The 14,697-nt window shown below is 24.5% G+C and overlaps 4 protein-coding genes and 1 long non-coding RNA gene across 6 annotated transcripts in view; 4 read left to right on the forward strand and 1 right to left on the reverse strand.

The window, feature by feature from the left end:
• Positions 1 to 14,697, reverse strand: part of LOC127290259 (beta-1-syntrophin) — a 634,564-nt gene that overhangs the window by 389,508 nt on the left and 230,359 nt on the right. The window lies entirely within an intron of this gene.
• Positions 129 to 906, forward strand: LOC127290269 (trypsin inhibitor-like). Its single transcript, XM_051318744.1, has 2 exons — positions 129 to 305; positions 690 to 906. The coding sequence occupies exons 1-2, from the start codon at positions 230 to 232 to the stop codon at positions 851 to 853; spliced, it is 240 nt and encodes a 79-aa protein (XP_051174701.1). The 5' UTR covers positions 129 to 229; the 3' UTR covers positions 854 to 906.
• Positions 1,421 to 2,278, forward strand: LOC127290268 (kunitz-type kappaPI-theraphotoxin-Hs1e-like). Its single transcript, XM_051318743.1, has 2 exons — positions 1,421 to 1,625; positions 1,923 to 2,278. The coding sequence occupies exons 1-2, from the start codon at positions 1,550 to 1,552 to the stop codon at positions 2,087 to 2,089; spliced, it is 243 nt and encodes an 80-aa protein (XP_051174700.1). The 5' UTR covers positions 1,421 to 1,549; the 3' UTR covers positions 2,090 to 2,278.
• LOC127290267 (trypsin inhibitor-like) lies at positions 2,498 to 3,583 on the forward strand. The gene is made up of 2 exons (XM_051318741.1): positions 2,498 to 2,672; positions 3,028 to 3,583. Exons 1-2 carry the CDS (start codon positions 2,594 to 2,596, stop codon positions 3,192 to 3,194), a joined length of 246 nt encoding a protein of 81 aa, XP_051174698.1. The 5' UTR covers positions 2,498 to 2,593; the 3' UTR covers positions 3,195 to 3,583.
• Positions 12,629 to 13,207, forward strand: LOC127290270 (uncharacterized). Its single transcript, XR_007844278.1, has 2 exons — positions 12,629 to 12,843; positions 12,973 to 13,207. It is a non-coding gene; the product is annotated as an uncharacterized LOC127290270 (long non-coding RNA).

The following is a 14,697-nucleotide window of genomic DNA, read 5'->3' on the forward strand; positions in this document are numbered from 1 at the left end:
AATTTAGAAAAATTGTTTTTCTTATTGATAATAAAAAAAAATATTTTTTAATATTAATAAATAATAAGGAAAATTGTAAAAGCGAACATTTCTTAAGTTTTGTAATATGCCATTTGTAAGCTAAGGATCTAACAAAGTTGTTCAATAATTTTGCTGAAAACATTTATAAAATACTTGATAAAAGATAATAATTTGTAATATTATAAACAATAATAATAAAATTAGAAAAATGAATAACAAAATTCTTGTTATATTTATAATCTATTTTATTATTTCAAAGTCAAAAGTGATCGCTCCTAATCCTTGTAAGTTTTATACAATATTTCAATTTTCAATAAAATTATTATTAATATTTTTGAATAATTTCTACATTGAAAAAAATTTATTTGATTCATATAATCGGTTACTTTATTATTAAATAAATATTTAATTGAAGCAAATATTATATTTATTTAAATTAACTAAATTGTATTTAAACCAACAATTTCTCTATTTGAACCAAATACCATTTAATTGACTAAAATAATAATTATTTGATACAAATAAAAATATTTATTTGATAATAAGTAACCGATTATTTGAATCAAATAAATTTTTTTTTCAGTGTAAAAATTTCTTATTTCAAAGTACTTTAAATAGATGGTTTATTAATAATAAAAAAAAAAAAATTCCTCTTTCATATATTAAAGCCTGTAGATTACAAAAGGACAGGGGACCATGCGACGGAGTTTTTCCAAGATATTGGTATGTATTTTCTCAAGCACGATGTGATCTATTTATTTATGGAGGATGCCAAGGAAATGCAAATAATTTCATAACTAAAGAAGAATGTGAAAGACAATGTAGAAGATAAAATTATTTATAATTCAGTAAATATCCTGCTGAAATGTTATTTCAATAGTCAAAAATTAATTCTTACAATGTAAAAAAAAATATATATTAAAAATTGGGATATTCTAAAAAAATTAAATAATTATAAAAAATATTTTTAAAAAATCGGTTACTTGACTATTAACAAATAAATATTTATTTGTATGAAATAATTTTTATTTGAATCAATTAAATGGTATTTGTTTGAAATACAGAAATTAATTCAAATAAAAATTATATGGTTTTAGTATAAATATTTATTTGATAATAATCAAGTAATTGATTATTGGAATCAAATAAATTTTTCTTTTCAGTGTAGAAAATTCATATAAAAGATTATAAAAAAAGAAAATGCAAAATCGTTTATCTGTCAATCTTCACTTATGTTTATTTATTATTGGTGCTACAAAGTAAATTGTAAAAGGAAAATTTGTCAGAACAAAAGATTTTTAAAGAAATCGTGTAAAATAATAAAGTATAAATAATGTCACAATAAAGATGCCATACAGCTTTTTTTCCCCTTATAAATAAATTATTTTATCATCAACTCAACAATGACTATTTAAAGTCGTCGAATTTATCTCAAAATTCATTAGTCGTAATTCTTTTATTAATGCAAATAGTATAATTTTATATAAAAATTTATTTATTATATCGATTTTTAAGAATTGTGAAAAAAATGAATTACAAGATTATTGCTGTGCTTTTTATTGTTTACTTAATGACAATGCCAGAATTGTCTCTTTCCCAAAGAAGTAAGTCAATTAAATTTTATCAAAATTTGAGTTTTTAATTTTTTTAGTTTAATTAAATAAAAGGAGACAATTTTATATTTAAAAAAAAAAATTATAGTTAAAAGCAATTAAAATTTTTTTATAAAGATTTTTTTTTATTTCTTAATAAAAAAAACAAAATATAAAAATTTAATGCATACTTTTAGAGATAAATTATTATTTATTAATGAATTTAGTAACAGTTCAAATTTTATCAGAAAATAATTTAAAAAGGCTTTTTAAATTACTTCTAAATTATTATTATTATTTTTTTTAAAGCTTGTAGACAACCTATAGATGGAGGACCATGTACCGAACGTATTGAACGATGGGCATACTACCGTATTGCAAACAGATGTATAATATTTTTTTATGGTGGATGTATGGGTAATTCTAATAATTTTCCAACTGAAGAAGAGTGTAAAAGAAAATGCGTTCGTCGTTGAAAATAAAAAAATGTTTTTTTTAATTAATTTAAGAAAAAAGACTAATGATTTTTAATTTGCAAACAGATGTAACTAAAATTTTAGATAAACTGACAACGTCAATTGTCGCGAATAGAAAAATAGAAAATATAAACTCAAATAGTTTATAATAAAAAATTTTTTAGTTAAAAATTAAAAACTTAAAACATCTCCTGTTTATTTTATTTATTACCAGCTTTATTATTATTATTATTATTTTATTTATTACACTCAGTAACATATATAACATAAAGTAAGGAAAGAATTGGATAGCCTTAAATCAATATGTAATAAATTATTATTATCACCAGGAAAAAAAAATTGGTTTATGAAACAATAAATACGTATCTGCTTTTGTTACTCGAGTATATAATCTTCAAAAAATTTTATTACATTCTATTATAGCTTGAATCGTTTCAATAAGAGAAAAGAAAAAAATATTTGTGAAAATAAAGAATTTTTTTTGTATGAGAAAAAAATACAAAAATGAATAATCGAATTTTAACAATTTTCCTATTCATTTTTATTCTAACAATGATAGAAATTTCTCACTCTCATGTAAGTGGTAAGTTCAATAAATTTTGCTAAATAAAAAAGAAAGAAGAAATTTTCAATAACATGGGGATTGAAATCTAATAAATAATTTCCGATCTTTATTTTTCTGACATAATCTCAAACATCATTTTTCCTGAACAGTGCCCCCACAACACCGAAACTTTCCTAAAGATTTATTTAAAATGTTCGGAATATTTAATTGCAATGTTTAGTGAAAATTTTTTCAATTTTAGGTTATGATATTATTAGGTTATTAATTTTTTTTTTTGATTGATTATTTTGATTTTTGAGGTTATTATTGTTATTAATAAATAATCAAAAATACCACAATACACCAAATAAAAATTTTAAATTTGCTTTTACAGATTGCGATTTACCGATAGATCCGGGACCATGTCGACGTTATAGAACTCGATATGCATACAGTAATATCGATAGAAAATGTGTGAGTTTTGTATACGGAGGATGCTTAGGAAATGCAAATAATTTCGAAACAATGGAAGCATGTAAACTAAAATGTACGAGGGGTTGAAAACCTGTTAAACATGCATTTTTGATATTTAATATTTTGAACAAGACTGAAATTTTAAACAAGATTTTTTAGTAATATGTTTTCGAAAATTTTCTTCCTGCTCTTTCGAAATGGTGGAAAATTTTTTTACTAAAAATGGAAAATTTACTCCTTTTTTAAAATCAAAAATATTTTTTAATTCTTTTTTAAAAAAAGGATTCTTTTTTACCCCTTAAAATGTATCTGACAATGTATACTTTTAATATACAAATTAACCCTTCGAGGACAAGTATTGCTTTCAAGCATAACTTTCTTGATTTTTAAAACTGGAATATTGAAACGATATTTTTCATTTAATCTAGTAAATTTCTAATTTCAAACTTTGATTTAAAAACACTTGTTTAAAAATAAAAAAAAAACCTTTTCGAAATTGTATAGGTCATAATTTTTTACATCCTTTTATACAATTGTTATGATTCTTATAAAAAAACCACAAAACTGAAGTATGCAACGATAAACGATTTTTTAAAATGAAATATTCTACAATTTTTTGTCTAAAAAATATTTCTTGTATTTTTTTTTAATCAACAAATTATAAAAAAATATTTTTTAGGTAAACAATTTTATAATTTTCTGTATTAAATAAAATTTGATTTATAATCGTTGACAATAAACGTTGCGTACTTTCAGCATCGTAAAAAATCCAATGTTCACAGTATTGCTATTGCATATCACTTGAGAAATTTCACCCCATATATAATATAATGTTCTTTTTATTTTACTTGTATAATTTTAATTATTTTACTTTTAATCTTTAATCAATTAGCCTAATTTAAATAATTATTTTTATTAAATTTAACAATAAGGTTAATTGATTGATGATTCAAGGATTAATCAAAGAAAACGTTATCTACACTTTAAGGTTAATTTTATTTATTATGATTTCTTTTATTTAAAGAGAATAACTTATTTTTAGGGCCAGGATATTTTACGTGAAAATAGTCAAAAATTAATTTAATTAATTTCTAATAATTGCCAGACTAGTTCAGAAAAATGTTAGAAAAAACTTTCTAACAAACCGCGGAGAGGGGGAGATAAGATGAAACACCATTCATTAATTTGGGAATTCACCGCCCATTTGACGACGACGCCTCGTCCAACAATATACAATTTATTACATTTTTAATTGGTTTTCACAAAAAAAGAAAGAATAGAGGAAAAACACGAATCACACTGTACTGACACCAGGATGAGAATCAGAGTAAAATGGCTGACGAGTCAAACTCGAAAGCGTCGCTAAACAGTGGCCTCTCTTCTCGATGTCATTCAGATTAATTAATATTCAATATAGTATTTTATCCACGATCGATAACCGATATGCGACCATCGGTAACGTAGATTCCTGCACTATCCGTTGTTAAATTGATTGATCCCGGATCCGAGATGTCCATAGGAACTTGACTGCGAGTATTGATTTGACAGATCGTCAACAAGACAGCAATTTCTTCTTTTCGGTGTTCTTAAATATTCGGGGCTCTCATCCAAATATATATACACGAGGAAGGTCTTTGTGACCCGGCGAGAATCCTCAATGCCTCGCAAGATTTTTCATAACCGAACAAAAGGACAAATCAGAACCGAATTTATTTATTATAAGTCGACTATTAATCTGACGACTTTGGCAAGTTGGTTTGTTAATACGAAAATTTATTATTTAAACAAAATGAAGTGAGTATAAAAAACAATTTTTATAATTTATAATATTTTACAGACATTATGGCTGGATTTACACCCTGGTGTCGTTTATTTAAAAAATAATTATTTAACTTTATTATTTTTAGGTCATTTGTACACGACAAAATGCCTCGTTACAATATATAGAAAATATTTTCTTTAGATTTGATAGAAATAAATCATTGTCATGTATCCTATAAAGAGACTTTTTCCCTTGACACTGAAAATCCCGAACTGTGTGTCTCTTTTTTTTAAGTTTTATAAGAACTCTGGGGTGTAGTGCATTCTAGTCATCATTTTTCTCACTTGCACACAACATTTTCTGTCCCTGAGGACTACTTTGTCTCGTTCAGGTTAGTGTGGTCTACATTTCTCGACTCTCCACCAACAATTTGATTGTTCTTGATCAACCATGTCCAAAAACAAGCAACAATGTTGTCCATTTTCTAGCAGGCTATTAATTTCTTTGGTTTTCGCTAGCGACACGTAACTTCATCAGTTACTCTTCTTTGCTTTGAGGAATAGAAGTAAAGTGCCCTGGCAACATAATAGCATTAGAACAGCCTCTCTTTATCTCTCTTTAGCGAAAGGATGCGACTCCTTTGTTCACTCTAAAAAAGGCATTTTTAAAAATAAGTTATCATTAGTTCCTGCCTCACGATCGAGAGAGAAATAGTCTAGTCGATAGGAGACTCAAGAGAATTTGATCGATGGTTTTTCATATACCTTTTTTTTCTATCAACTTTTTTTTTCTTATTCCACTTCTATAGCTATTCACCTTATCATCCCACTATATAGATTTTCTCTCTCTTTTTATTTCTGCATGTCTTTTTCACAATTTTTCCATCTATATATATATACACCCCTCGAAAAAGTCCTTCTTTCCCATCACTGGTTTGGAGTCTTGACAGCTTGAAGTGGAAATAACACACGTGTCGTTTGTCACTTGATGTCAAAGACAAACGCCTATTTTCACGTGAAAAAAAAAGATGGAAATCGATTTTTTCCAAAGCGCGATTTTTGTAAGAACAAAATTTCACGCGTGAATAAACATGTCCAAAAGATCATTGACAATGTCTATGCGGCGTTTGCGTTTGATTTTCTCTCTTTAAAGAAAATTTGATTATTTTAATAGACTATTATAACAATCAACATTTGTTTATTTATAAAATAGTCTAAAATTTGTTTTGAGTATTACTCGAGGGGGAATTTACTCAGGTAGTCATGTGTACACTCATCCTGTAACACTTATGTAATAACGTGTAGTAAAGCGTTATTACAGTGATGTAATAACGCAAAAAACTCTGTAATAATATGTAATACTTTGTAATAACGTGTAATACTTAGTAATAAGGGTAATATGAGGTGTAATACCGGTATGCAAGTGTACACGTTTTTAACTAGTAAATTCCCCCTCGGTATTAGTAAAACATCGAATTTCTGCAAGTTTGAATCACCAAATAATCGAATTAACAGAAGATTGAAACTTTTTTTTTCGACATTGTCGGTAAGGTAGATGTTCAGCAATATAAACACACAAATCAGCCAAAGCGTTGCGTGTTTTTCATTAAAAATTGTGTATCTTCGTCAGTTTTGAATAAATCGATCTGAATTTTTCCACAAAACTTCTTCGATATGTGAGGAACAAATGTCTCACTGGAAGTTTTTTCAACGAAAAAGTTCCCCACAGACTTTTTGTCGACGAAGATAGGAAAACGAGAGTACAGGTAAGTTATTATTTAAATTAATAAATAATTAAATAATTTACGGTTTTTAACTTTTTCATCATGCTATCGTCTTCTCTAGACCTAAATGCGTGAGTATACCAAATTTGAAGTAAATTCATTAATATTTGTCGGAACTGGAACGTTTTGTGTTTAAAAATTCAATAAAATTTGTTGATTGAAAATATTTAGTTTTCTGCAATCAAAACTATTCATTCTACAAAAAAAAGTTAAAGGAAAAAAAGATGCGCAGTTTTATTTTCTACAACGTAGTATATTTCAAAAATCAAAATTTTGAATTTTAATTTTTTCGACTTTTTCATTCGTTGACTGGCTTCAGCGCGGCCGGTCCGAGCGTCCGTCTGGTTATTGCATTGGTGTCCTCAATTTGACATTTTAAAAATACCATCTTTTGGTAACTTCAACTCTTAGAAATTTAATGTTTTGGCGAACAATATTGAAAATAACAAATTTTATTTTTCATTAATGGTGAATTTTTTTCTTTAATTTGTGAAAAAAAAATAATTTTGCTCTTTTCTAAATTTGATAAGAAATAAAATTTACAGCGATAATAATAATAAAATTATATACACCTAAGAGTGTTAAAAGGGTAATAAATTGACAACAATAAAAAAAGTACAGCAATAACAGAAAGAAGTAACAGAAAAGAAGTTAAACAAATTATACTGAGTGACTTTAAAGTGACAATATGGGATCTTAGGAATCTAAGGAAAATAGTAGCTGGAAGTAAAACCTGACAGAAAAGACAGTTACGTAAAAAGAAAACTTTTTTCGATAACGTTTATAGTAGTGAAATTGGAAAAAGAATCTAAAAATAAAACCCAATTTTCTTTCAAATAATTTAAATGTACAATAAATAAATTTTTACGCAAGTGCAAAACTGTATTTTTTTTATAATTATATTTATACAGAATTATATTCTTTTGAAACATAAGTGAATTCATAATAATACGATGAGATTACGCGAACATTCAAGATGAAATAAAATGTAGAAATGAATTTTCAACATTTCATATTAAGAATCTGAAGGCAATTAAAGAGCATTTTCCATTTCGAGTATCTATAGATATAAGTGACTCTTTAACTCTTCAACTTGAAACTGTTTCGTTCGAAAAGTTCGTTTTAAGCGATATTACGAAGACGTGGCATTAGAGGATATGGGCTCGGAGAGCTTTGGACTGTCACAAAAGTTATATTCTTGCCTTCTCTCTTTTTCTCTCTCAAGACTTCCCAAGTCACATGAGAGGAAAAATGTAGGTTTCGCACCTCGTGAAATTTTCTTCTCTTCCATCCTTCTATATATGCTTTTTCACTTTATGACATATATTTATACAATATGATTTAAAATCTTCATGGCAAACGTATTCTATATATTTTGCAGTTATATATCCGATTTTTTTGAAACTTTGTTTTCTTTTAGTAATAATTGAGATTTTTTTTCAATTTTTTTTTAGCAAACCATTTACGAGATATGAATTTTTCAAAATTTTAAAATTTTAATGATTTTTGAATACTTAAAACTTACCTCCATGAAGTTGGCGTCGATGCTAAACGTCGAAAATTGTTTTTAACAGGACCAAAAATGTCAAATTATTTTTTTTTAAGATTATCAATCCAACTAATGCCTTGAAAAATACTTTTCAACGTATTAGGGTAAGGGGTACAGTGACCGACACCCTGGGCATACTTTCAACTTTAAATGACATTTTATCGTAATTTATTAAAGATTTAGTTATAAAATAAATTTTAAATAAAAGATTTGGGTTAAAATTTATAGTACACAAGTTTAAAATTAAAAAACACCTTGATAAGAGTTTATAATATTAATTTAAAAATGTATGGTATGAAAACAGTGAACGACACCCTTTAATAAAATAAAAAATATTTAAACTTCTATTTAAGTAACATGATATTTATTAGTATTATCATAAATTTTATTATTCAGACTTAATGTACAAAAAAAGTTGCTTTTAAAATATAATTATTTAACAATTTTTTCATATTTATAAAATTTGTAATCAATAAAGCAAATTTTTTGAGGTTAGTTTTCTAGAAAGTATTAAATATTGAGGAAAATATAAACATATAAAATTTTGTATAAACTGTATAAGTTTTTAAATATTGTATATTAATTAATTTACTAGTGATATTTAATTAAATATTATTATTTTTATAGTTATTATCGTTTTTAATAGCAGGTGTCGTTCACTGTCTGGGTGTCGGTCACTGTACCTTTTACCCTATGTGGACCCAAAACCCTTTTAAATAACCTGATTTGATATTTTTGGTCCCGTGAAAAACAAATTTTAAATCAATTTTTCATAGACTTTGAAAATTTGTAAAATAGTTAAAAATATCTTAAACGATAGTTTAAATTTTGTTATTTTGTACACAAGATAGTAAAATGGCATCTTTTTAATGGTTTAAAAGTTATATTTAATTTATAAAAAATTTTGCAAGTCGAATTTAAGCTATCTTTTACGATATTTTTAAATATTATAAAAATGACCCAAGTCTATGAAAAATTGCTTTAAAATTTGTTTTTCAATTCTTAAAATCCATAATCTTCAAAATTAATACCATGTCAATACACAATAAAAAAAAAAAACTTTTAAAATTGAATGCATTTTTAAGAAAGTTATGAGCATTCAAAAATGAAAAATCATTAAAATTCTGAAATTTACAAAAATTCATATCTCGTAAACGGTTTGCTAAAAAAAATTGAAAAAAATCATGAATGCTAGCATCAATTAGTACATAAAAAGAAAACTAAAGTTTCAAAAAAATCGGAAATGTAAATTCAAAGAGGTGTCTGATTTGGCGTGGAATACCTTATAATTATAAGTGAATCTTTAGAAATAAAAAGTCTTTCTATTCATTTTTCATCAAAGCAAAAATGCTATATTTTCAAATGACATAAAAAGAAAAAAATTTAGAGAACTTGTTTTTTGAAAAAAAAATCTAAACAACCGTAATGAAAAGAATCTTTCCCTTTTCTTTTTTTTTAAATCCGAACGAAGAAAACTCAAATAAAAACATCTTTCTTCTTTTTTTAAACAAACAAAAAAGTGTACAGAAAAAAAGATCACATACGTAAAAGACTCACTGAAAACTGTAATCTTGAAAATTGGTTTCATCGACTCAACATTATAAATAAACATAAAAGTGTCAAAGAATCTCTCGTGTGTGCGTGTGAGTGTGTGTGCACCACCTTTCTGCTTTTCAATATCTCGTGATCTTTTCAGGGAATTTTCTTTGAAAAAAAACTGCAAATCCTCTCTAAAGAGCTTTGACGTTTAAGAGAATTGATACATACAGCTCTCTACAAATTGGAAAATAGAAATTTGTTTCTTATAGATAATTTAGTGGACCTTTTGTCGTAAATTAGAAAATAGAAACCGTATTTTTTTTCTTTTAACAAAATCTTTTGAATATATATATATATATATATATATATATATATATATACATGTACATTTATAGCAGAGGTTGAAAATAACACAGACTAATGTTAAAGTTGCATGTTTAGTGTGAATAGTAAAATCCTTCAAAATCCATTCATCATTCATGTCGCCCTTCGAAGTTTATGAATAAACTATAGTTGTTTTAAATACAAAAGTAAAAGAAATAAACATTAAATCTTAAATTCATGGGGAGTGTGAATAAATCTGTAGGTGATAGATATTTTTTTACATACTTTATAAATTGAAAAATTTAAACTTCTTGAAATATAATTAAACAAATTGAGAATGATATAGAATTTTTGGGATTACGCGTCTTGGAATAATAAAAACCAATTTTTTTTTTGTTTTATTCTAAATCATCTTGAACTTAAATAAGGATTCAAATAAAACATATGGGGCATTCTTAATCAAAAAGTCTGCCCAAAATAGATTTAATTAAATAAAGCTCTATATAGGGATAAATTACAGCAAATTTTGCCTATTTTTTGATGCCGTATGGCACTTTTTAAATATTAAACATGGAGGACCACAAATGTTAAAAATAAACCTTCAATATTATCGAAAAAAGTAATATTTTTTTCAATACAAGGTTAAAACTTATTTTCTAAAATAAAAATCGATTACCGGCACAGATATCTACATTATCGACTGATGGTAAAACCAGGAAAAAGCTGATGCACAAATTTACCGACATAAAAATCTACATTACCGACTGATAGTAAAACAAATTTCAAAATTAAAAAAATTCTTCCTCTTAATCCATCTGTCGGTAATGTAAATTTCTATGTCGGTCATTTTTTATATCATCATTTTCCTGCTTTTACCATCAGTCAATAATGCAGATTTCTGTGCCGGTAATCGATTTTTATTCTAAAAAAAAGTTTTAACCTTTTATTTAAAAAAATATTACTTTTTTCGATAATATTGAAGATTTTTTTTTAACATTTATGGTCCTCCATGTTTAATATTTAAAAAGTGCCATATGGCATCAAAAAATAAACAAAGTTTACTGTAATTTAAGCCCATATAGAGCTTTTTTAAATAAATCTATTCTGGGCAGAGCGCAGTTTTTTTTAATAAAAAAAATAAAGTATAAAAAAAGAACTAAAAAAGAGAGTATAAAAATATGTTATTGGAAATTTATTCTTGAATCAGTTCAAAGATTGAAAAGTTATTATATGCACTTAAGGATTATTATTTCATAAAAAAAGGGAAATAAAATATCAGCTTTGATGTATAAAATGAAATTCCGTTCAACGTAAATGACGCGGATATAATATGAAATGCATCAGTGATTGCTTGAATTACATCCTATAGGTTAGAGCAAAGATGGTACACGTTATTATATGTAGTGAAATATATATAAGTTCGCTTATATATATATATAGTAGAGACAGAATCTACTTTCCTTGATGAATATGTGACACTGCCTAAGCGAAAGCTTTGTGACACTATCTGTTTGATAACGCCAGTTTCCTCGGCAAACTTAATACTACAACATTTACGAAAATTCGTTAAAAACATACACACATTTAATAAGATGTGAAAAATAATCTCTTGAAAAAATATTAAATTTCATTCAAACTGTCAAAAAATTGTTAATTTTAATAAAGTTTATATAAATTTTTCCATTCTGATTCGAACAAATAAAAATTCTTATAAACGCAATTTTTCTTTCATCCCTTTAATTATATAATTAAACGTAATTTTTTTTGATTTCTGTAATATGAAAAATTGGTTTTACGGAAATTTTGTCAAAAAATAATTCGACTAAAAAAAATTCTATCTAATGAAATTCTATATCAAATAAAAAATCTAATATGAAGTTTTCAATTAAAAAAATAATATATGCATTAATGAATTATCTTTTTTCTCTTATGATAAAGATTCTTTTAAAATATTAAAAAAGTAAATAAACTAAATTTTATAGAATTTAATATACTTTACAAATTCCAATGCAGAATCTGTTTTTGGATTAATTACGTTTTATATAATTTTAACGAAAGTCTTGTTGATTCAATAACATAGTATGAGTATGGAAAAATTTTTTTTTTAAATTTAATTAAAATACAACTCGAAATTCTGAAAAAATTAAAATTTGAACTTCTCCCTTAAATTTCAATTACTTTTCATGAACAATTTTTTTTATCTTTTTTCATAACTTTGAACAATTAATCGTATAGATTTTAAAAATTAAAAAATTTTCTAATTTTTTTCCTTAAAAAATAATTTGTTTTCTAATCGTTTATTACAAACGTTGTATGGAATTCCGCATCGAAATTTTATTAACGTAATAAGAGAAAAATCTCAAAGAATGTAATAATTTCATTTATGTTATCAAATAAAGTAAAAATAAAAAAATTATTAAAAAAAAAATGAAAATTTAATAAAAAAAAATATAAACTTATATAACAAATAATTTAAAAAACATATTTTTAGAAACTTTTTCCTGTTCAGTAGTGTAAAAGTAAATTAATTAAAGTTCCAGTATTAAATACGAGTCATGCGATATTGCAAACAATTTTGTAATCAACAATTTAACGAGTTTTAGTTGTTTATTTATACCACGTTAGTAGAAACTAAGACAATACAGTAAATAGTCATCGAACACAAATGTCATTAAAAAATATTTTTAAATAAATAAATGAAAAATGGAACAAAAAATTTTTATCCTCTTTTTCATTTTTTGTATTATTTCATTGCCAAAAATGATATTGTCCGATAATGGTAAGTTAAGAAAAAAATGAAATACTTATATAATTTTTAAATAAACATAAATATTTATTTTGAACTAAATATATAATCTAACTAAATAATAATTTTCAAATATCAAAATTTTTTTAAATATTTTAAAAGTGTGTAACTTGCCCTTGGAAACTGGACTATGTAAAGCTTACTTTCTACGATACGGATATGTTGGTTCTAAGAGAAAATGTGTCTCTTTTACATATGGAGGATGCCAAGGAAATGGAAATAATTTTAAAAGCGAGACAGAATGTAAAGCAAAGTGCAGCAGTAGTTTCTTTAGAAAAATAATTGAAATATTCAAGAAATTATTTCATTTTTAAAAATAAAGTAAAATTTCCTAATTTATTATTTAATTATTTTAATTAATAAAACAAAGTTAAATCTACTCTTGAAATATATATAGAATTTTTAAAATGAGAAAAAAATCTTATTTTTCAAAACGATCATGTATCTTTATTACAAAAATCTACGTCATATTTTCAGTAAAAAAAAAAAAAAATTGTCACATATACATATCTATTTTTATCACTTATGATAGGAAAATTTTCTAAAGAAAAATAAGGAAATAAGCTAATATTATTAATATAAGCAATAATATTTTTATTGAATTGAAAAATTTTTCTTTTCAATAACAATTATTATTTTTTTAATTGTATTTCAAGGAATTCAATATTACACTGTGTTTTTAAATATATAAACTCGACGCATTATCTTATAACGAATTATTTATAGTTAGAAACTATTCAGTTCATTTATTATTTGCAATCGTTTAAAACAAACGAGAAAAAAATTAATTTATAATTACATTTGAAAATAATTCATTTGCATTAATTATACAACTAAGTTCACTGATTATAATTCTATAATCAATAATATGAAAATTATTTTAATTTTCCTTATTTTTTACATTGTCACACATTCTGAAAATGTGCTGTCAAATAACAGTAAGTTCATTTAATAATTTAAATAAAATAAAAATAAATTAATAATAAAATTAAAATTTTTTTATTTAAAATCTTATTATTTTATTTAATACTATGAGTATATAAAAACGATATAACAATTACATAATCATACAAAAATAAAGTTGTATGAATCAGAAACCAAACTACACTTTATCTATATACTGACGTGCACAACTGAAATACAGTAACTTGTTTTTTTTATTTAGGTCATCATTTGATCCTCGAAAGGTAGAAATAATTATTTTTATCATATTACAAATTTTACAAATTTTTTCTTTTTTTTGGTTATACTAATATTAATTACTCTGTATGCTTTTGATTGTAATGCCCTTTAATGGTCGTTGACCGTAGGCTATATTATATGCAAATAAAAAAAAAAAAAAAAAAAAATATTCAAATCAAATTTTTCATAATTTTAATTTCCATATATTTTTAAAAAAGAAAAATAATGGGCAATATAACCTAAGTTACGGTATTTCAGTTTTGCACGGCAGTATATTGGGAGAGGGGGGTATATAAAAATGTATTTCAATTAGATCTAAAATTTTCGACTACAAATTTTTTTTTTTTTTAATTTTGCATATTTTATACAAAAACCATGAATTTTGGGTGTTTCTTTATATGGTATTCACAATGAAAATAAAAATTTGCGGGTATTTATTATTATTACTATAGTATATATTTTTTTTGTTGACATAAAAATTTTGACATTTTTTTACTTTTACAAGTTTGTGACTTGCCATTGGAACCTGGTCCATGTTGGGGTTCTTTTATCCGTTATGGATATGATTCATCTAAAAAAAAATGTGTTAGTTTTACATATGGCGGATGCTTTGGAAATGAGAATAATTTTAAATCTCGAAATGAA

This window comes from Leptopilina boulardi, unplaced genomic scaffold (assembly GCF_019393585.1).
Source record: "Leptopilina boulardi isolate dan_hultmark-lab unplaced genomic scaffold, ZJU_Lbou_2.1 LbouV2_58, whole genome shotgun sequence".
Lineage (NCBI taxonomy): Eukaryota > Metazoa > Arthropoda > Insecta > Hymenoptera > Figitidae > Leptopilina > Leptopilina boulardi.

Bases quoted from the DNA above. Each gene is read 5' to 3' on its own strand.
- LOC127290269 (XM_051318744.1), top strand. From the start codon at position 230: ATGAATAACAAAATTCTTGTTATATTTATAATCTATTTTATTATTTCA. The intron at 306-689 runs GTAAGTTTTATA...CATATATTAAAG, and splicing joins AGTGATCGCTCCTAATCCTT to CCTGTAGATTACAAAAGGAC.
- LOC127290268 (XM_051318743.1), top strand. From the start codon at position 1,550: ATGAATTACAAGATTATTGCTGTGCTTTTTATTGTTTACTTAATGACA. The intron at 1,626-1,922 runs GTAAGTCAATTA...TTTTTTTTAAAG, and splicing joins ATTGTCTCTTTCCCAAAGAA to CTTGTAGACAACCTATAGAT.
- LOC127290267 (XM_051318741.1), top strand. From the start codon at position 2,594: ATGAATAATCGAATTTTAACAATTTTCCTATTCATTTTTATTCTAACA. The intron at 2,673-3,027 runs GTAAGTTCAATA...TTGCTTTTACAG, and splicing joins TTCTCACTCTCATGTAAGTG to ATTGCGATTTACCGATAGAT.